At 26.9% G+C, this 22,738-nt stretch overlaps 1 protein-coding gene across 1 annotated transcript in view; it reads left to right on the forward strand.

The window, feature by feature from the left end:
- The window catches only part of LOC135266755 (uncharacterized), a 3,669-nt gene extending 1,587 nt beyond the window's left edge, over positions 1-2,082 (forward strand). Inside the window, exon 1 of the mRNA XM_064358009.1 lies at positions 1-2,082. This exon is cut by the window's left edge and continues 1,587 nt beyond it. Coding sequence (XP_064214079.1) covers positions 1-2,082 — 2,082 coding nt within the window.
- The last annotated feature ends 20,656 nt before the right edge of the window (positions 2,083-22,738 follow it).

Here is a 22,738-nt window from a genome sequence, read left to right on the forward strand (position 1 = left end):
CCAGAAGAAACACCACAATTCATCACACTAGGGATAACATATATGAAAGCAAAAAGCGAAGATCTTTCTAAACCTCAAAACTACAGACCCATAACTTGTTTGAACACCCTATACAAAATCATAACATCACTGCTCGCAAACAAGATCGACAACCATGTAGACGAAAATCAAATTCTAACAGAAGAACAAAAGGGCTGTAGACGGAAGACCCAGGGGTGCAAAGAGCAATTGATTATAGATGGCATAATCGCCAATGAAGCAAAGAAAAGACATAGAAATGTAAGTGTAGCCTGGCTTGACTACCAAAAAGCCTTCGACTCTGTACCTCATTCATACTTAATCGACGTACTTAACATCTACAAAGTCAATGGCAAAATTGTTAACTTTCTCCAACATTGCATGAAGTCATGGCGAACACAACTCTTAGTCAATAATGACCGAAAAACATCCGTGAAAACCAACCCAATTCCGATTGAAAGTGGCATCTTCCAAGGAGACTCCTTGAGCCCTATCTTGTTCATAATCTGCCTAAATCCACTCTCAAGACTGCTTCAATCCTCTAACCTTGGCTACAAACTAAAAGGCTCATCAACACAACGACTCAGCCACCTCTTGTACGTCGACGATGCCAAGTTATATGCAGAAAACGAACAAGATCTCGGAAAACTGCTCACCATCACAAAAACATTCAGTGAGAACATCCGTATGAAATTTGGATATGACAAGTGTGCCAAGATCATCTACAAGAAAGGGAAGAAAACGACCAGCCAGAACATTGAACATCTCAACATCAAGGAATTGGACGACACTGAAAAGTACAAATACTTAGGACTGGACCAACATCTAATACGAGACACAAAAGAACTGAAAGATAAAACAGAGAAGAAACTACATACAAGAATAAACAAGATCCTAAACACAAGTCTGAATGGAAAAAACAAAGTGAAAGCCGTAAACACCTGGGCAATACCAACAATAACCTACACATTTGGGGTAATACAGTGGTCGCAAACAGATCTAGAGAGAATCGATAGAAAAATCAGAACCGATATGACAGCAAACCGAATTCATCACACAAATGCGTCAGTCATCAGACTCTACCTACCACGACGATCCGGAGGAAGAGGACTCTTGAACTTGGAACACCTCTGGAAGAAACAAATCATCAACCTGCGGAAATATTTCAAAGAAAAACAAACTCCACTACTCAAAGTCATCTGCGAAATAGATTCCTACTCACCACTAAAACTGAAGAACAATGATGAACCAACCCAAGCCCCAACAATAAGAGAAAAGAGAGAAGAATGGCAAGGAAAAGCACTACATGGCAAATACCCAAAGGCATTGGACTCAGGCCATCAAACAGAATCGACAAGCTGGCTCACCTCTGGAAGTCTATATGGAGAAACAGAAGGCTTTATGTGTGCTATCCAGGATGGTGTCATTAGTACAAAAAACTACAAAAAATGTATCCTGAAAGAAGACATTGACGACCATTGCAGAATGTGCAAAACTGCACCAGAAACTATTCAGCACATAACATCAGGCTGCCCCACGATAGCACACACAGAGTACCTGAAACGCCATAACCTCACTGCTGGAATCCTTCATCAGAAAATCGTAACTAAACTGAAACTGCAAGAATCTGAAGACCCATATTACACATATGTACCACAACCAGTCATTGAAACAGACAGCTGGAAAGTGTACTGGGACATCACGATTCGAACGGACAAGACAGTAGCGGCCAACAGACCTGACATCGTACTCCATGACAAACAGAGGAAAGAAGCCTTCTTCATAGACATTGCCCACCCAAATGATAATAACCTGGAAAAAACGGAAAGAGAGAAAATAACAAAGTATTTTGAACTCAGTCAAGAATATAAAGCAATATACAAACTAAACAAAGTGACAGTCCTCCCCATCATCATTACCTCAACAGGAATAATAAGCAAAAACATGGAGACCTACCTCAGTAAGATACACCTTGACAACAAACCCATGATCCGACTAATGCAGAAGTCTGTCATCCTTGAAACCTGTAGAATAGTCCGGAAGTTCCTGAACATTCAAGAATAAATCATACATGCATACCTGAATATGACTTTGCACGTGAAACAAATCCCTTCTGGAGTGATTGGTTTTATACCCCACGACATGAAGATAACCACTTGAGCAACCCGACTACGCTCAGTGAGAAGCCCCAAACATAATAATAATAATAATAATAATAATAATAATAATAATAATAATAATAATAATAATAATAATAATAATAATAATAATAATAGTAATAAAAGTAATAATAATAATAATAATAATACTTATAATGAATTTCTTTCTAAATTGAAGCTTAGTTTTTCTAAGCAAAAATGAAGCTTATTTTGTGTTATCTGAGCGTTTTCTCATTTCTATGCAAGAGATCATTTGTGATCTGTGTTTTTAGGCAAGAAATTGTCTAAAATTAATAACTCATTTTAAAACTGGTATAAAAACATTTACTATACAAAAGTTATAATTACAAAAATAATAATAATAATAATAATAATAATAATAATAATAATAATAATAATAATAATAACAATAATAATAATAATAATAATAATAATAATAATAATAATTATAATAATAATAATAATAATAATAATAATAATAATAATAATAATAATAATAATAATAATAATAATAATATTAATAATAATAGTAATAAAAATAATAATAATAGTAGTAATAACGTCTAAAATAAGCCGTTTTTGTTTGAACTGATGAACAATTCGGACTAAGAGTCAACAAAAATAATTTGTTTTAATCCAAACTGATACTTTTTGTTTCTATAAGAGTCCTATAAGAGTCCGAGATACGCCGTTCTCGTCAAGTCTATAACGTACATAAGAGCAAACTTTTATAAAGCGTAACTAAAGCCACATATTCTGACACAAAAAACGAATTACTACTAAAGTGTTAGACCCAATTAATTTAGTTTAATTTTGGTTTTTCAAACATTCTATTTTAAAGCAAATTTTTGTTAAAGCTTATTTATATCCAACTCTATAACTCGCTTATGGTTGGTCTTACACAGGAAATGCAAATAACTCTTTTGTAGGAAATTTTATCAGCTTTAATTTTTAAAAAAAGATAAAAATTGATAGGAGTAACTGTTTTCGAGATATAAGCAAAAAACCAATAAGAAAACTGTAACTGTTACTGAATAAAAATGTAATTCAGTTTTCAATGTTTGAGACGAAGTCGAAAATGCAGCATTTAAAAACGACTCTGAAGACTTCAGTGATTTTTATGTCACCTCTTTTTTCTTCTAATAAAGTATTGGATTCAATAAATTAAGTGTATTTTAAATCACAAGACATTTTCTGTTAAAGCACTTTTTTTTAAATATTAATTATTTTCATTCTTATATCTCGCTTATGGTTAGTCCTACATAAAAAATGCAAATAACTATTTTGTAGAAAATTTTATCAGCTTTAATTTTAGTAAAAAGATAAAAATTGATAGGAGTAACTGATTTCGAGATATAAGCAAGAAACCAAAAAACTGTTACCTTAATTAAGCGCTTGCATATAAGCAAATTTAGTACTATAAGTATTATTATTATTAATGTTATTGTTATTAATATGACTACTAAAGACGACTCTGAAAACTTTAGTGAATTTTATGTTTCCTCCTTTTTCCTCTACTAAAATGCTAGACCCAATTAATTTAGTTTAATTTCAGTTTTTCAAACATTTTATTTTAAAGCAAATTTTTGTTAAAAATTATTTATATCCAACTCTATAACTCGCTTATGGTTGGTCCTACAAGAAAAATTCAAATAACTATTTTGTAGAAAATTTTATCAGCTTTAATTTTGAAAAAAAGATAAAAATTGATAGGAGTAACTGTTTTCGAGATATAAGCAAAAAAGCAATAAGAAAACTGTAACTGTTACTGAACAAAAATGTAATTCAGTTTTTAATGTTTGAGACGAAGTCGAAAATGCAGCATTTAAAAACGACTCTGAAGACTTTAGTGACTTTTTTGTCACCTCCTTTTTCCTCTAAAAAAGTATTGGACTCAATAAATTAAGTGTATTTTAAATCACAAGACATTTTCTGTTAAAGCACTTTTTTTTAAATATTAATTATTTTCAAACTTATATCTCGCTTATGGTTAGTTCTACATGAAAAATGCAAATAACTATTTTGTAGGAAATTTTATCAGCTTAAATTTTAGTAAAAAAATAAAAATTGATAAGTGTAACTGTTTTCGAGATATAAGCAAGAAACCAAAAAACTGTTACCTTAATTAATTGCTTGCATATAAGCAAATTTAGTACTATTAGTATTATTAATGTTATTGTTATTAATATGACGACTAAAAACGATTCTGAAGACTTTGGTGACTTTTATGTCTTCTCCTTTTTCTTCTAATAAAGTGTTAAACCCAATTAATTTAGTTTAATTTTGGTTTTCAAACATTTTATTTTAAAGCAAATTTTTGTTAAAGATTATTTATATCCAACTCTATAACTCACTTACGAGTATAGTTGGTCTTACAAAAGAAATGCAAATAACTATTTTGTAGGAAATCGTATCAGCTTTAATTTTGAAAGAATGATAAAAATTGATAGGAGTAACTGTTTTCGAGATATAAGCAAAAAACCAAAGTGAAAACTGTTACAGTTACTGAACAAAAATGTAATTCAGTTTTCAATGTTTGAGACGAAGTCGAAAATGCAGCATTTAAAAACGACTCTGAAGACTTCAGTGACTTTTATGTCACCTCCTTTTTTTTCTAATAAAGTATTGAACCCAATAAATTAAGTGTATTTTAAATCACAAAACATTTTCTGTTAAAGCACTTTTTTTTAAATATTAATTGTTTTCAAACTTAAATCTCGCTTATGGTTAGTCCTACATGAAAAATGCAAATAACTATTTTGTAGGAAATTTTAGCAGCTTTAATTTTAGTAAAAAGATAAAAATTGATAGGAGTAACTGTTTTTGAGATATAAGCAAGAAACCAAAAAACTGTTACCTTAATTAAGCGCTTGCATATAAGCAAATTTTGTACTATTAGTATTATTATTATTAATGTTATTGTTTTTAATATGACGATTAAAAACGTCTCTGAAGACTTTGGTGACTTTTATGTCTTCTCCTTTTTCCTCTACTAAAGTGTTAGATCCAATTAATTTAGTTTAATTTCGGTTTTTCAAACATTTTATTTTAAAGCAAATTTTTGTTAAATATTATTTATATCCAACTCTATAACTCGCCTATGGTTGGTCCTACAGGAAATTTGCAGATAACTATTTTGTAGGAAATTTTTTTAGCTTTAATTTTGAAAAAAAGATAAAATTTGATAGGAATAACGGTTTTCGAGATATAAGCAAAAAACCAAAGTGAAAACTGTTACAGTTACTGAACAAAAATGTAATTCAGTTTTCAATGTTTGAGACGAAGTCGAAAATGCAGCATTTAAAAACGACTCTGAAGACTTCAGTGATTTTTATGTCACCTCCTTTTTCTTCTAATAAAGTATTGGATCCAATAAATTAAGTGTATTTTAAATCACAAGACATTTTCTGTTAAAGCACTTTTTTTTAAATATTAATTATTTTCATACTTATATCTCGCTTATGGTTAGTCCTACATAAAAAATGGAAATAACTATTTTGTAGGAAATTTTATCAGCTTTAATTTTAGTAAAAAGATAAAAATTGATAGGAGTAACTGATTTCGAGATATAAGCAAGAAACCAAAAAACTGTTACCTTAATTAAGCGTTTGCATATAAGCAAATTTTGTACTATTAGTATTATTATTATTAATGTTATTGTTATTAATATGACGACTAAAGACGACTCTGAAACCTTTAGTAACTTTTATGTCTTTTCCTTTTTCCTCTACTAAAGTGTTAGACACAATTAATTTAGTTTAATTTCAGTTATTCAAACATTTTATTTTAAAGCAAATTTTTGTTAAATATTATTTATATCTAACTCTATAACTCGCTTATGGTTGGTCCTACAAGAAAAATTCAAATAACTATTTTGTAGCAAATTTTATCAGCTTTAATTTTGAAAAAAAGATAAAAATTGATAGCAGTAACTGTTTTCGAGATATAAGCAAAAAAGCAATAAGAAAACTCTAACTGTTACTGAACAAAAATGTAATTCAGTTTTTAATGTTTGAGACGAAGACAAAAATGCAGCATTTAAAAACGACTCTGAAGACTTCAGTGACTTTTATGTCACCTCCTTTTTCTTCTAATAAAGTATTGGACCCAATAAATTAAGTGTATTTTAAATCACAGTTTTTTGGTTTCTTGCTTATATCTCGAAAACAGTTACTCCTATCAATTTTTATCTTTTTACTAAAATTAAAGCTGACAAAATTTCCTACAAAATAGTTATTTGCATTTTTCATGTAGAACTAACCATAAGCGAGATATATGTTTGAAAATAATTAATATTAAAAAAAAAAGTGCTTTAACAGAAAATGTCTTGTGATTTAAAATACACTTAATTTATTGGGTCTAACACTTTATTAGAGGAAAAAGGAGGTGACATAAAAGTCACTGAAGTCTTTAGAGTCGTTTTTAAATGCTGCATCTTCGACTTCGTCTCAAACATTGAAAACTGTATTACATTTTTGTTCAGTAACTGTAACAGTTTTCACTTTGGTTTTTTGCTTATATCTCGAAAACCGTTACTCCTATCAAATTTTATCTTTTTTTCAAAATTAAAGCGGATAAAATTTCCTACAAAATAGTTATTTGCAAATTTCCTGTAGGACGAACCATAGGCGAGTTGTAGAGTTGGATATAAATAATTTTTAACAAAAATTTGCTTTAAAATAAAATGTTTGAAAAACTGAAATTAAACTAAATTAATTGGGTCTAGCATTTTAGTAGAGGAAAAAGGAGGAGACATAAAAGTCACTAAAGTTTTCAGAGTCGTCTTTAGTCGTCATATTAATAACAATAACATTAATAATAATAATACTTATAGTACTAAATTTGCTTATATGCATGCGCTTAATTAAGGTAACAGTTTTTTGGTTTCTTGCTTATATCTCGAAAACAGTTACTCCTATCAATTTTTATCTTTCTTTAAAAATTAAAGCTGATAAAATTTCATACAAAATAGTTATTTGCATTTTTCATGTAGGACTAACCATAAGCGAGATATATGATTGAAAATAATTAATATTTAAAAAAAAAGTGCTTTAACAGAAAATGTCTTGTGATTTAAAATACACTTAATTTATTGGGTCCAACAATTTGTTAGAGGAAAAAGGAGGTGACATAAAAATCACTGAAGTTTTTAGAGTCGTTTTTAAATGCTGCATCTTCGACTTCGTCTCAAACATTGAAAATTGTATTACATTTTTGTTCAGTAACTGTAACAGTTTTCACTTTGGTTTTTTGCTTATATCTCGAAAACCGTTACTCCTATCAAATTTTATCTTTTTTTTAAAATTAAAGCGGATAAAATTTCCTACAAAATAGTTATTTGCAAATTTCCTGTAGGACGAACCATAGGCGAGTTATAGAGTTGGATATAAATAATCTTTAACAAAAATTTGCTTTAAAATAAAATGTTTGAAAAACCGAAATTAAACTAAATTAATTGGGTCTAACACTTTAGTTGAGAAAAAAGGAGAAGACATAAAAATCACCAAAGTCTTCAAAGTTGTTTTTAGTCGTCATATTAATAACAATAACATTAATAATAATAATACTAATAGTACTAAATTTGCTTATATGCAAGCGCTTAATTAAGGTAAGAGTTTTTTGGTTTCTTGCTTATATCTCGAAAACAGTTACTCCTATCAATTTTTATCTTTTTACTAATAATAAAGCTGATAAAATTTGCAACAAAATAGTTATTTGCATTTTTCTTGTAGGATCAACCATAAGCGAGTTATAGAGTTGGATGTTAATAATATTCAACAAAAATTTGCTTTAAAATAAAATGTTTGAAAAACTGAAATTAAACTAAATTAATTGGGTCTAGCATTTTAGTAGAGGAAAAAGGAGGAGACATAAAAGTCACTAAAGTTTTCAAAGTCGTCTTTAGTCGTCATATTAATAACAATAACATTAATAATAATAATACTTATGGTACTAAATTTGCTTATATGCATGCGCTTAATTAAGGTAACAGTTTTTTGGTTTCTTGCTTATATCTCGAAAACAGTTACTCCTATCAATTTTTATCTTTCTTTAAAAATTAAAGCTGATAAAATTTCATACAAAATAGTTATTTGCATTTCTTTTGTAGGACCAACCATAAGCGAGTTATAGAGTTGGATATAAATAATCTTTAACAAAAATTTGCTTTAAAATAAAATGTTTGAAAAACCGAAATTAAACTAAATTAATTGGGTCTAACACTTTAGTAGAGAAAAAAGGAGAAGACATAAAAATCACCAAAGTCTTTAAAGTTGTTTTTAGTCGTCATATTAATAACAATAACATTAATAATAATAATACTAATAGTACTAAATTTGCTTATATGCAAACGCTTAATTAAGGTAACAGTTGTTTGGTTTCTTGCTTATATCTCGAAAACAGTTACTCTTATCAATTTTTATCTTTTTACTAAAATTAAAGCTGACAAAATTTCCTACAAAATAGTTATTTGCATTTTTCATGTAGGACTAACCATAAGCGAGATATATGATTGAAAATAATTAATATTTAAAAAAAAAGTGCTTTAACAGAAAATGTCTTGTGATTTAAAATACACTTAATTTATTGGGTCCAACACTTTATTAGAGAAAAAAGGAGGTGACATAAAAGTCACTGAAGTCTTTAGAGTCGTTTTTAAATGCTGCATCTTCGACTTCGTCTCAAACATTGAAAACTGTATTACATTTTTGTTCAGTAACTGTAACAGTTTTCACTTTGGTTTTTTGCTTATATTTCGAAAACCGTTACTCCTATCACATTTTATCTTTTTTTCAAAATTAAAGCGGATAAAATTTCCTACAAAATAGTTATTTGCAAATGTCCTGTAGGACGAACCATAGGCGAGTTATAGAGTTGGATATAATTAATCTTTAACAAAAATTTGCTTTAAAATAAAATGTTTGAAAAACCGAAATTAAACTAAATTAATTGGGTCTAACACTTTAGTAGAGAAAAAAGGAGAAGACATAAAAATCACCAAAATCTTCAAAGTTGTTTTTAGTCGTCATATTAATAACAATAACATTAATAATAATAATACTAATAGTACTAAATTTGCTTATATGCAAGCGCTTAATTAAGGTAAAAGTTTTTTGGTTTCTTGCTTATATCTCGAAAACAGTTACTCCTATCAATTTTTATTTTTTTACTAATAATAAAGCTGATAAAATTTGCAACAAAATAGTAATTTGCATTTTTCTTGTAGGATCAACCATAAGCAAGTTATAGAGTTGGATATTAATAATATTCAACAAAAATTTGCTTTAAAATAAAATGTTTGAAAAACTGAAATTAAACTAAATTAATTGGGTCTAGCATTTTAGTAGAGGAAAAAGGAGGAGACATAAAAGTCACTAAAGTTTTCAGAGTCGTCTTTAGTCGTCATATTAATAACAATAACATTAATAATAATAATACTTATGGTACTAAATTTGCTTATATGCATGCGCTTAATTAAGGTAAGAGTTTTTTGGTTTCTTGCTTATATCTCGAAAACAGTTACTCCTTTCAATTTTTATCTTTCTTTAAAAATTAAAGCTGATAAAATTTCATACAAAATAGTTATTTGCATTTCTTTTGTAGGACCAACCATAAGCGAGTTATAGAGTTGGATATAAATAATCTTTAACAAAAATTTGCTTTAAAATAAAACGTTTGAAAAACCGAAATTAAACTAAATTAATTGGGTCTAACACTTTAGTAGAGAAAAAAGGAGAAGACATAAAAATCACCAAAGTCTTCAAAGTTGTTTTTAGTCGTCATATTAATAACAATAACATTAATAATAATAATACTAATAGTACTAAATTTGCTTATATGCAAGCGCTTAATTAAGGTAAGAGTTTTTTGGTTTCTTGCTTATATCTCGAAAACAGTTACTCCTATCAATTTTTATTTTTTTACTAATAATAAAGCTGATAAAATTTGCAACAAAATAGTTATTTGCATTTTTCTTGTAGGATCAACCATAAGCGAGTTATAGAGTTGGATATAAATATTCTTTAACAAAAATTTGCTTTAAAATAAAATGTTTGAATAACTGAAATTAAACTAAATTAATTGGGTCTAACACTTTAGTAGAGGAAAAAGGAGAAGACATAAAAGTCACTAAAGGTCTCAGAGTCGTCTTTAGTCGTCATATTAAAAACAATAACATTAATAATAATAATAATACTAATAGTACTAAATTTGCCTATATGCAAACGCTTAATTAAGGTAACAGTTTTTTGGTTTCTTGCTTATATTTCGAAAACAGTTACTCCTATCAATTTTTATTTTTTTACTAAAATTAAAGCTGACAAAATTTCCTACAAAATAGTTATTTGCATTTTTCATGTAGGACTAACCATAAGCGAGATATATGATTGACAATAATTAATATTTAAAAAAAAAGTGCTTTAACAGAAAATGTCTTGTGATTTAAAATACACTTAATTTATTGGGTCCAACACTTTATTAGAGGAAAAAGAAGGTGACATAAAAGTCACTGAAATCTTTAGAGTCGTTTTTAAATGCTGCATCTTCGACTTCGTCTCAAACATTGAAAACTGTATTACATTTTTGTTCAGTAACTGTAACAGTTTTCACTTTGGTTTTTTGCTTATATCTCGAAAACCGTTACTCCTATCAAATTTTATCTTTTTTTCAAAATTAAAGCGGATAAAATTTCCTACAAAATAGTTATTTGCAAATTTACTGTAGGACGAACCATAGGCGAGTTATAGAGTTGGATATAAATAATTTTTAACAAAAATTTGCTTTAAAATAAAATGTTTGAAAAACCGAAATTAAACTAAATTAATTGGGTCTAACACTTTAGTAGAGAAAAAAGGAGAAGACATAAAAATCACCAAAGTCTTTAAAGTTGTTTTTAGTCGTCATATTAATAACAATAACATTAATAATAATAATACTAATAGTACTAAATTTGCTTATATGCAAACGCTTAATTAAGGTAACAGTTTTTTGGTTTCTTGCTTATAACTCGAAAACAGTTACTCCTTTCAATTTTTATCTTTCTTTAAAAATTAAAGCTGATAAAATTTCATACAAAATAGTTATTTGCATTTCTTTTGTAGGACCAACCATAAGCGAGTTATAGAGTTGGATATAAATAATCTTTAACAAAAATTTGCTTTAAAATAAAACGTTTGAAAAACCGAAATTAAACTAAATTAATTGGGTCTAACACTTTAGTAGAGAAAAAAGGAGAAGACATAAAAATCACCAAAGTCTTCAAAGTTGTTTTTAGTCGTCATATTAATAACAATAACATTAATAATAATAATACTAATAGTACTAAATTTGCTTATATGCAAGCGCTTAATTAAGGTAAGAGTTTTTTGGTTTCTTGCTTATATCTCGAAAACAGTTACTCCTATCAATTTTTATTTTTTTACTAATAATAAAGCTGATAAAATTTGCAACAAAATAGTTATTTGCATTTTTCTTGTAGGATCAACCATAAGCGAGTTATAGAGTTGGATATAAATATTCTTTAACAAAAATTTGCTTTAAAATAAAATGTTTGAATAACTGAAATTAAACTAAATTAATTGGGTCTAACACTTTAGTAGAGGAAAAAGGAGAAGACATAAAAGTCACTAAAGGTCTCAGAGTCGTCTTTAGTCGTCATATTAAAAACAATAACATTAATAATAATAATAATACTAATAGTACTAAATTTGCCTATATGCAAACGCTTAATTAAGGTAACAGTTTTTTGGTTTCTTGCTTATATTTCGAAAACAGTTACTCCTATCAATTTTTATTTTTTTACTAAAATTAAAGCTGACAAAATTTCCTACAAAATAGTTATTTGCATTTTTCATGTAGGACTAACCATAAGCGAGATATATGATTGACAATAATTAATATTTAAAAAAAAAGTGCTTTAACAGAAAATGTCTTGTGATTTAAAATACACTTAATTTATTGGGTCCAACACTTTATTAGAGGAAAAAGAAGGTGACATAAAAGTCACTGAAATCTTTAGAGTCGTTTTTAAATGCTGCATCTTCGACTTCGTCTCAAACATTGAAAACTGTATTACATTTTTGTTCAGTAACTGTAACAGTTTTCACTTTGGTTTTTTGCTTATATCTCGAAAACCGTTACTCCTATCAAATTTTATCTTTTTTTCAAAATTAAAGCGGATAAAATTTCCTACAAAATAGTTATTTGCAAATTTACTGTAGGACGAACCATAGGCGAGTTATAGAGTTGGATATAAATAATTTTTAACAAAAATTTGCTTTAAAATAAAATGTTTGAAAAACCGAAATTAAACTAAATTAATTGGGTCTAACACTTTAGTAGAGAAAAAAGGAGAAGACATAAAAATCACCAAAGTCTTTAAAGTTGTTTTTAGTCGTCATATTAATAACAATAACATTAATAATAATAATACTAATAGTACTAAATTTGCTTATATGCAAACGCTTAATTAAGGTAACAGTTTTTTGGTTTCTTGCTTATAACTCGAAAACAGTTACTCCTTTCAATTTTTATCTTTCTTTAAAAATTAAAGCTGATAAAATTTCATACAAAATAGTTATTTGCATTTCTTTTGTAGGACCAACCATAAGCGAGTTATAGAGTTGGATATAAATAATCTTTAACAAAAATTTGCTTTAAAATAAAACGTTTGAAAAACCGAAATTAAACTAAATTAATTGGGTCTAACACTTTAGTAGAGAAAAAAGGAGAAGACATAAAAATCACCAAAGTCTTCAAAGTTGTTTTTAGTCGTCATATTAATAACAATAACATTAATAATAATAATACTAATAGTACTAAATTTGCTTATATGCAAGCGCTTAATTAAGGTAAGAGTTTTTTGGTTTCTTGCTTATATCTCGAAAACAGTTACTCCTATCAATTTTTATTTTTTTACTAATAATAAAGCTGATAAAATTTGCAACAAAATAGTTATTTGCATTTTTCTTGTAGGATCAACCATAAGCGAGTTATAGAGTTGGATAATAATAATATTCAACAAAAATTTGCTTTAAAATAAAATGTTTGAAAAACTGAAATTAAACTAAATTAATTGGGTCTAGCATTTTAGTAGAGGAAAAAGGAGGAGACATAAAAGTCACTAAAGTTTTCAGAGTCGTCTTTAGTCGTCATATTAATAACAATAACATTAATAATAATAATACTTATGGTACTAAATTTGCTTAGATGCATGCGCTTAATAAAGGTAACAGTTTTTTGGTTTCTTGCTTATATCTCGAAAACAGTTACTCCTATCAATTTTTATCTTTCTTTAAAAATTAAAGCTGATAAAATTTCATACAAAATAGTTATTTGCATTTCTTTTGTAGGACCAACCATAAGCGAGTTATAGAGTTGGATATAAATAATCTTTAACAAAAATTTGCTTTAAAATAAATTGTTTGAAAAACCGAAATTAAACTAAATTAATTGGGTCTAACACTTTAGTAGAGAAAAAAGGAGAAGACATAAAAATCACCAAAGTCTTCAAAGTTGTTTTTAGTCGTCATATTAATAACAATAACATTAATAATAATAATACTAATAGTACTAAATTTGCTTATATGCAAACGCTTAATTAAGGTAACAGTTGTTTGGTTTCTTGCTTCTATCTCGAAAACAGTTACTCTTATCAATTTTTATCTCTTTACTAAAATTAAAGCTGACAAAATTTCCTACAAAATAGTTATTTGCATTTTTCATGTAGGACTAACCATAAGCGAGATATATGATTGAAAATAATTAATATTTAAAAAAAAAGTGCTTTAACAGAAAATGTCTTGTGATTTAAAATACACTTAATTTATAGGGTCCAACACTTTATTAGAGGAAAAAGGAGGTGACATAAAAGTCACTGAAGTCTTTAGAGTCGTTTTTAAATGCTGCATCTTCGACTTCGTCTCAAACATTGAAAACTGTATTACATTTTTGTTCAGTAACTGTAACAGTTTTCACTTTGGTTTTTTACTTATATCTCGAAAACCGTTACTCCTATCAAATTTTATCTTTTTTTCAAAATTAAAGCGGATAAAATTTCCTACAAAATAGTTATTTGCAAATTTCCTGTAGGACAAACCATAGGCGAGTTATAGAGTTGGATATAAATAATTTTTAACAAAAATTTGCTTTAAAATAAAATGTTTGAAAAACTGAAATTAAACTAAATTAATTGGGTCTAGCATTTTAGTAGAGGAAAAAGGAGAAGACATAAAAATCACCAAAGTCTTCAAAGTTGTTTTTAGTCGTCATATTAATAACAATAACATTAATAATAATAATACTAATAGTACTAAATTTGCTTATATACAAGCGCTTAATTAAGGTAACAGTTTTTGGTTTCTTGCTTATATCTCGAAAACAGTTACTCTTATCAATTTTTATCTTTTTACTAATAATAAAGCTGATAAAATTTGCAACAAAATAGTTATTTGCATTTTTCTTGTAGGATCAACCATAAGCGAGTTATAGAGTTGGATATTAATAATATTCAACAAAAATTTGCTTTAAAATAAAATGTTTGAAAAACTGAAATTAAACTAAATTAATTGGGTCTAACACTTTAGTAGAGAAAAAAGGAGAAGACATAAAAATCACCAAAGTCTTCAAAGTTGTTTTTAGTCGTCATATTAATAACAATAACATTAATAATAATAATACTAATAGTACTAAATTTGCTTATATACAAGCGCTTAATTAAGGTAACAGTTTTTGGTTTCTTGCTTATATCTCGAAAACAGTTACTCCTAGCAATTTTTATCTTTCTTTAAAAATTAAAGCTGATAAAATTTCCTACAAAATAGTTATTCGCATTTTTTTTGTAAGACCAACCATAAGCGAGTTATAGAGTTGGATATAAATATTCTTTAACAAAAATTTGCTTTAAAATAAAATGTTTGAATAACTGAAATTAAACTAAATTAATTGGGTCTAACACTTTAGTAGAGGAAAAAGGAGAAGACATAAAAGTCACTAAAGGTCTCAGAGTCGTCTTTAGTCGTCATATTAAAAACAATAACATTAATAATAATAATAATACTAATAGTACTAAATTTGCCTATATGCAAACGCTTAATTAAGGTAACAGTTTTTTGGTTTCTTGCTTATATTTCGAAAACAGTTACTCCTATCAATTTTTATTTTTTTACTAAAATTAAAGCTGACAAAATTTCCTACAAAATAGTTATTTGCATTTTTCATGTAGGACTAACCATAAGCGAGATATATGATTGACAATAATTAATATTTAAAAAAAAAGTGCTTTAACGGAAAATGTCTTGTGATTTAAAATACACTTAATTTATTGGGTCCAACACTTTATTAGAGGAAAAAGAAGGTGACATAAAAGTCACTGAAATCTTTAGAGTCATTTTTAAATGCTGCATCTTCGACTTCGTCTCAAACATTGAAAACTGTATTACATTTTTGTTCAGTAACTGTAACAGTTTTCACTTTGGTTTTTTGCTTATATCTCGAAAACCGTTACTCCTATCAAATTTTATCTTTTTTTCAAAATTAAAGCGGATAAAATTTCCTACAAAATAGTTATTTGCAAATTTACTGTAGGACGAACCATAGGCGAGTTATAGAGTTGGATATAAATAATTTTTAACAAAAATTTGCTTTAAAATAAAATGTTTGAAAAACTGAAATTAATCTAAATTAATTGGGTCTAGCATTTTAGTAGAGGAAAAAGGAGGAGACATAAAAGTCACTAAAGTTTTCAGAGTCGTCTTTAGTCGTCATATTAATAACAATAACATTAATAATAATAATAATACTTATAGTACTAAATTTGCTTATATGCATGCGCTTAATTAAGGTAACAGTTTTTTGGTTTCTTGCTTATAACTCGAAAACAGTTACTCCTTTCAATTTTTATCTTTCTTTAAAAATTAAAGCTGATAAAATTTCATACAAAATAGTTATTTGCATTTCTTTTGTAGGACCAACCATAAGCGAGTTATAGAGTTGGATATAAATAATCTTTAACAAAAATTTGCTTTAAAATAAATTGTTTGAAAAACCGAAATTAAACTAAATTAATTGGGTCTAACACTTTAGTAGAGAAAAAAGGAGAAGACATAAAAATCACCAAAGTTTTCAAAGTTGTTTTTAGTCGTCATATTAATAACAATAACATTAATAATAATAATACTAATAGTACTAAATTTGCTTATATGCAAACGCTTAATTAAGGTAACAGTTGTTTGGTTTCTTGCTTCTATCTCGAAAACAGTTACTCTTATCAATTTTTATCTCTTTACTAAAATTAAAGCTGACAAAATTTCCTACAAAATAGTTATTTGCATTTTTCATGTAGGACTAACCATAAGCGAGATATATGATTGAAAATAATTAATATTTAAAAAAAAAGTGCTTTAACAGAAAATGTCTTGTGATTTAAAATACACTTAATTTATAGGGTCCAACACTTTATTAGAGGAAAAAGGAGGTGACATAAAAGTCACTGAAGTCTTTAGAGTCGTTTTTAAATGCTGCATCTTCGACTTCGTCTCAAACATTGAAAACTGTATTACATTTTTGTTCAGTAACTGTAACAGTTTTCACTTTGGTTTTTTACTTATATCTCGAAAACCGTTACTCCTATCAAATTTTATCTTTTTTTCAAAATTAAAGCGGATAAAATTTCCTACAAAATAGTTATTTGCAAATTTCCTGTAGGACAAACCATAGGCGAGTTATAGAGTTGGATATAAATAATTTTTAACAAAAATTTGCTTTAAAATAAAATGTTTGAAAAACTGAAATTAAACTAAATTAATTGGGTCTAGCATTTTAGTAGAGGAAAAAGGAGAAGACATAAAAATCACCAAAGTCTTCAAAGTTGTTTTTAGTCGTCATATTAATAACAATAACATTAATAATAATAATACTAATAGTACTAAATTTGCTTATATACAAGCGCTTAATTAAGGTAACAGTTTTTGGTTTCTTGCTTATATCTCGAAAACAGTTACTCCTATCAATTTTTATCTTTTTACTAATAATAAAGCTGATAAAATTTGCAACAAAATAGTTATTTGCATTTTTCTTGTAGGATCAACCATAAGCGAGTTATAGAGTTGGATATTAATAATATTCAACAAAAATTTGCTTTAAAATAAAATGTTTGAAAAACTGAAATTAAACTAAATTAATTGGGTCTAACACTTTAGTAGAGAAAAAAGGAGAAGACATAAAAATCACCAAAGTCTTCAAAGTTGTTTTTAGTCGTCATATTAATAACAATAACATTAATAATAATAATACTAATAGTACTAAATTTGCTTATATACAAGCGCTTAATTAAGGTAACAGTTTTTGGTTTCTTGCTTATATCTCGAAAACAGTTACTCCTAGCAATTTTTATCTTTCTTTAAAAATTAAAGCTGATAAAATTTCCTACAAAATAGTTATTCGCATTTTTTTTGTAAGACCAACCATAAGCGAGTTATAGAGTTGGATATAAATATTCTTTAACAAAAATTTGCTTTAAAATAAAATGTTTGAATAACTGAAATTAAACTAAATTAATTGGGTCTAACACTTTAGTAGAGGAAAAAGGAGAAGACATAAAAGTCACTAAAGGTCTCAGAGTCGTCTTTAGTCGTCATATTAAAAACAATAACATTAATAATAATAATAATACTAATAGTACTAAATTTGCCTATATGCAAACGCTTAATTAAGGTAACAGTTTTTTGGTTTCTTGCTTATATTTCGAAAACAGTTACTCCTATCAATTTTTATTTTTTTACTAAAATTAAAGCTGACAAAATTTCCTACAAAATAGTTATTTGCATTTTTCATGTAGGACTAACCATAAGCGAGATATATGATTGACAATAATTAATATTTAAAAAAAAAGTGCTTTAACAGAAAATGTCTTGTGATTTAAAATACACTTAATTTATTGGGTCCAACACTTTATTAGAGGAAAAAGAAGGTGACATAAAAGTCACTGAAATCTTTAGAGTCATTTTTAAATGCTGCATCTTCGACTTCGTCTCAAACATTGAAAACTGTATTACATTTTTGTTCAGTAACTGTAACAGTTTTCACTTTGGTTTTTTGCTTATATCTCGAAAACCGTTACTCCTATCAAATTTTATCTTTTTTTCAAAATTAAAGCGGATAAAATTTCCTACAAAATAGTTATTTGCAAATTTACTGTAGGACGAACCATAGGCGAGTTATAGAGTTGGATATAAATAATTTTTAACAAAAATTTGCTTTAAAATAAAATGTTTGAAAAACTGAAATTAATCTAAATTAATTGGGTCTAGCATTTTAGTAGAGGAAAAAGGAGGAGACATAAAAGTCACTAAAGTTTTCAGAGTCGTCTTTAGTCGTCATATTAATAACAATAACATTAATAATAATAATAATACTTATAGTACTAAATTTGCTTATATGCATGCGCTTAATTAAGGTAACAGTTTTTTGGTTTCTTGCTTATAACTCGAAAACAGTTACTCCTTTCAATTTTTATCTTTCTTTAAAAATTAAAGCTGATAAAATTTCATACAAAATAGTTATTTGCATTTCTTTTGTAGGACCAACCATAAGCGAGTTATAGAGTTGGATATAAATAATCTTTAACAAAAATTTGCTTTAAAATAAAATGTTTGAAAAACCGAAATTAAACTAAATTAATTGGGTCTAACACTTTAGTAGAGAAAAAAGGAGAAGACATAAAAATCACCAAAGTCTTCAAAGTTGTTTTTAGTCGTCATATTAATAACAATAACATTAATAATAATAATACTAATAGTACTAAATTTGCTTATATGCAAGCCCTTAATTAAGGTAAGAGTTTTTTGGTTTCTTGCTTATATCTCGAAAACAGTTACTCCTATCAATTTTTATCTTTTTACTAATAATAAAGCTGATAAAATTTGCAACAAAATAGTTATTTGCATTTTTCTTGTAGGATCAACCATAAGCGAGTTATAGAGTTGGATAATAATAATATTCAACAAAAATTTGCTTTAAAATAAAATGTTTGAAAAACTGAAATTAAACTAAATTAATTGGGTCTAGCATTTTAGTAGAGAAAAAAGGAGGAGACATAAAAGTCACTAAAGTTTTCAGAGTCGTCTTTAGTCGTCATATTAATAACAATAACATTAATAATAATAATACTTATGGTACTAAATTTGCTTAGATGCATGCGCTTAATTAAGGTAACAGTTTTTTGGTTTCTTGCTTATATCTCGAAAACAGTTACTCCTATCAATTTTTATCTTTCTTTAAAAATTAAAGCTGATAAAATTTCATACAAAATAGTTATTTGCATTTCTTTTGTAGGACCAACCATAAGCGAGTTATAGAGTTGGATATAAATAATCTTTAACAAAAATTTGCTTTAAAATAAATTGTTTGAAAAACCGAAATTAAACTAAATTAATTGGGTCTAACACTTTAGTAGAGAAAAAAGGAGAAGACATAAAAATCACCAAAGTCTTCAAAGTTGTTTTTAGTCGTCATATTAATAACAATAACATTAATAATAATAATACTAATAGTACTAAATTTGCTTATATGCAAACGCTTAATTAAGGTAACAGTTGTTTGGTTTCTTGCTTCTATCTCGAAAACAGTTACTCTTATCAATTTTTATCTCTTTACTAAAATTAAAGCTGACAAAATTTCCTACAAAATAGTTATTTGCATTTTTCATGTAGGACTAACCATAAGCGAGATATATGATTGAAAATAATTAATATTTAAAAAAAAAGTGCTTTAACAGAAAATGTCTTGTGATTTAAAATACACTTAATTTATTGGGTCCAACACTTTATTAGAGGAAAAAGGAGGTGACATAAAAGTCACTGAAGTCTTTAGAGTCGTTTTTAAATGCTGCATCTTCGACTTCGTCTCATACATTGAAAACTGTATTACATTTTTGTTCAGTAACTGTAACAGTTTTCACTTTGGTTTTTTGCTTATATTTCGAAAACCGTTACTCCTATCAAATTTTATCTTTTTTTCAAAATTAAAGCGGCTAAAATTTCCTACAAAATAGTTATTTGCAAATGTCCTGTAGGACGAACCATAGGCGAGTTATAGAGTTGGACATAAATAATCTTTAACAAAAATATGCTTTAAAATAAAATGTTTGTAAAACCGAAATTAAACTAAATTAATTGGGTCTAACACTTTAGTAGAGAAAAAAGGAGAAGACATAAAAATCACCAAAGTCTTCAAAGTTGTTTTTAGTCGTCATATTAATAACAATAACATTAATAATAATAATACTAATAGTACTAAATTTGCTTATATACAAGCGCTTAATTAAGGTAACAGTTTTTGGTTTCTTGCTTATATCTCGAAAACAGTTACTCCTATCAATTTTTATCTTTTTTTAAAAATTAAAGCTGATAAAATTTCCTACAAAATAGTTATTCGCATTTTTTTTGTAAGACCAACCATAAGCGAGTTATAGAGTTGGATATAAATATTCTTTAACAAAAATTTGCTTTAAAATAAAATGTTTGAATAACTGAAATTAAACTAAATTAATTGGGTCTAACACTTTAGTAGAGGAAAAAGGAGAAGACATAAAAGTCACTAAAGGTCTCAGAGTCGTCTTTAGTCGTCATATTAAAAACAATAACATTAATAATAATAATAATACTAATAGTACTAAATTTGCTTATATGCAAACGCTTAATTAAGGTAACAGTTTTTTGGTTTCTTGCTTATATCTCGAAAACAGTTACTCCTATCAATTTTTATCTCTTTACTAAAATTAAAGCTGACAAAATTTCCTACAAAATAGTTATTTGCATTTTTTATGTAGGACTAACCATAAGCGAGATATATGATTGACAATAATTAATATTTAAAAAAAAAGTGCTTTAACAGAAAATGTCTTGTGATTTAAAATACACTTAATTTATTGGGTCTAACACTTTATTAGAGGAAAAAGGAGGTGACATAAAAGTCACTGAAATCTTTAGAGTCGTTTTTAAATGCTGCATCTTCGACTTCGTCTCAAACATTGAAAACTGTATTACATTTTTGTTCAGTAACTGTAACAGTTTTCACTTTGGTTTTTTGCTTATATCTCGAAAACCGTTACTCCTATCAAATTTTATCTTTTTTTCAAAATTAAAGCGGATAAAATTTCCTACAAAATAGTTATTTGCAAATTTACTGTAGGACGAACCATAGGCGAGTTATAGAGTTGGATATAAATAATTTTTAACAAAAATTTGCTTTAAAATAAAATGTTTGAAAAACTGAAATTAAACTAAATTAATTGGGTCTAGCATTTTAGTAGAGGAAAAAGGAGGAGACATAAAAGTCACTAAAGTTTTCAGAGTCGTCTTTAGTCGTCATATTAATAACAATAACATTAATAATAATAATACTTATAGTAATAAATTTGCTTATATGCATGCGCTTAATTAAGGTAACAGTTTTTTGGTTTCTTGCTTATATCTCGAAAACAGTTACTCCTTTCAATTTTTATCTTTTTTTAAAAATAAAAGCTGATAAAATTTCATACAAAATAGTTATTTGCATTTCTTTTGTAGGACCAACCATAAGCGAGTTATAGAGTTGGATATAAATAATCTTTAACAAAAATTTGCTTTAAAATAAAATGTTTGAAAAACCGAAATTAAACTAAATTAATTGGGTCTAACACTTTAGTAGAGAAAAAAGGAGAAGACATAAAAATCACCAAAGTCTTCAAAGTTGTTTTTAGTCGTCATATTAATAACAATAACATTAATAATAATAATACTAATAGTACGAAATTTGCTTATATACAAGCGCTTAATTAAGGTAACAGTTTTTGGTTTCTTGCTTATATCTCGAAAACAGTTACTCCTATCAATTTTTATCTTTCTTTAAAAATTAAAGCTGATAAAATTTCCTACAAAATAGTTATTCGCATTTCTTTTGTAGGACCAACCATAAGCGAGTTATAGAGGTGGATATAAATATTCTTTAACAAAAATTTGCTTTAAAATAAAATGTTTGAATAACTGAAATTAAACTTAATTAATTGGGTCTAACACTTTAGTAGAGGAAAAAGGAGAAGACATAAAAGTCACTAAAGGTTTCAGAGTCGTCTTTAGTTGTCATATTAATAACAATAACATTAATAATAATAATACTAATAGTACTAAATTTGCTTATATGCAAACGCTTAATTAAGGTAACAGTTGTTTGGTTTCTTGCTTATATCTCGAAAACAGTTACTCTTATCAATTTTTATCTTTTTACTAAAATTAAAGCTGACAAAATTTCCTACAAAATAGTTATTTGCATTTTTCATGTAGGACTAACCATAAGCGAGATATATGATTGAAAATAATTAATATTTAAAAAAAAAGTGCTTTAACAGAAAATGTCTTGTAATTTAAAATACACTTAATTTATTGGGTCCAACACTTTATTAGAGGAAAAAGGAGGTGACATAAAAGTCACTGAAGTCTTTAGAGTCGTTTTTAAATGCTGCATCTTCGACTTCGTCTTAAACATTGAAAACTGTATTACATTTTTGTTCAGTAACTGTAACAGTTTTC

This window comes from Tribolium castaneum, chromosome 7 (assembly GCF_031307605.1).
Source record: "Tribolium castaneum strain GA2 chromosome 7, icTriCast1.1, whole genome shotgun sequence".
NCBI classification, from domain to species: Eukaryota; Metazoa; Arthropoda; class Insecta; order Coleoptera; family Tenebrionidae; genus Tribolium; species Tribolium castaneum.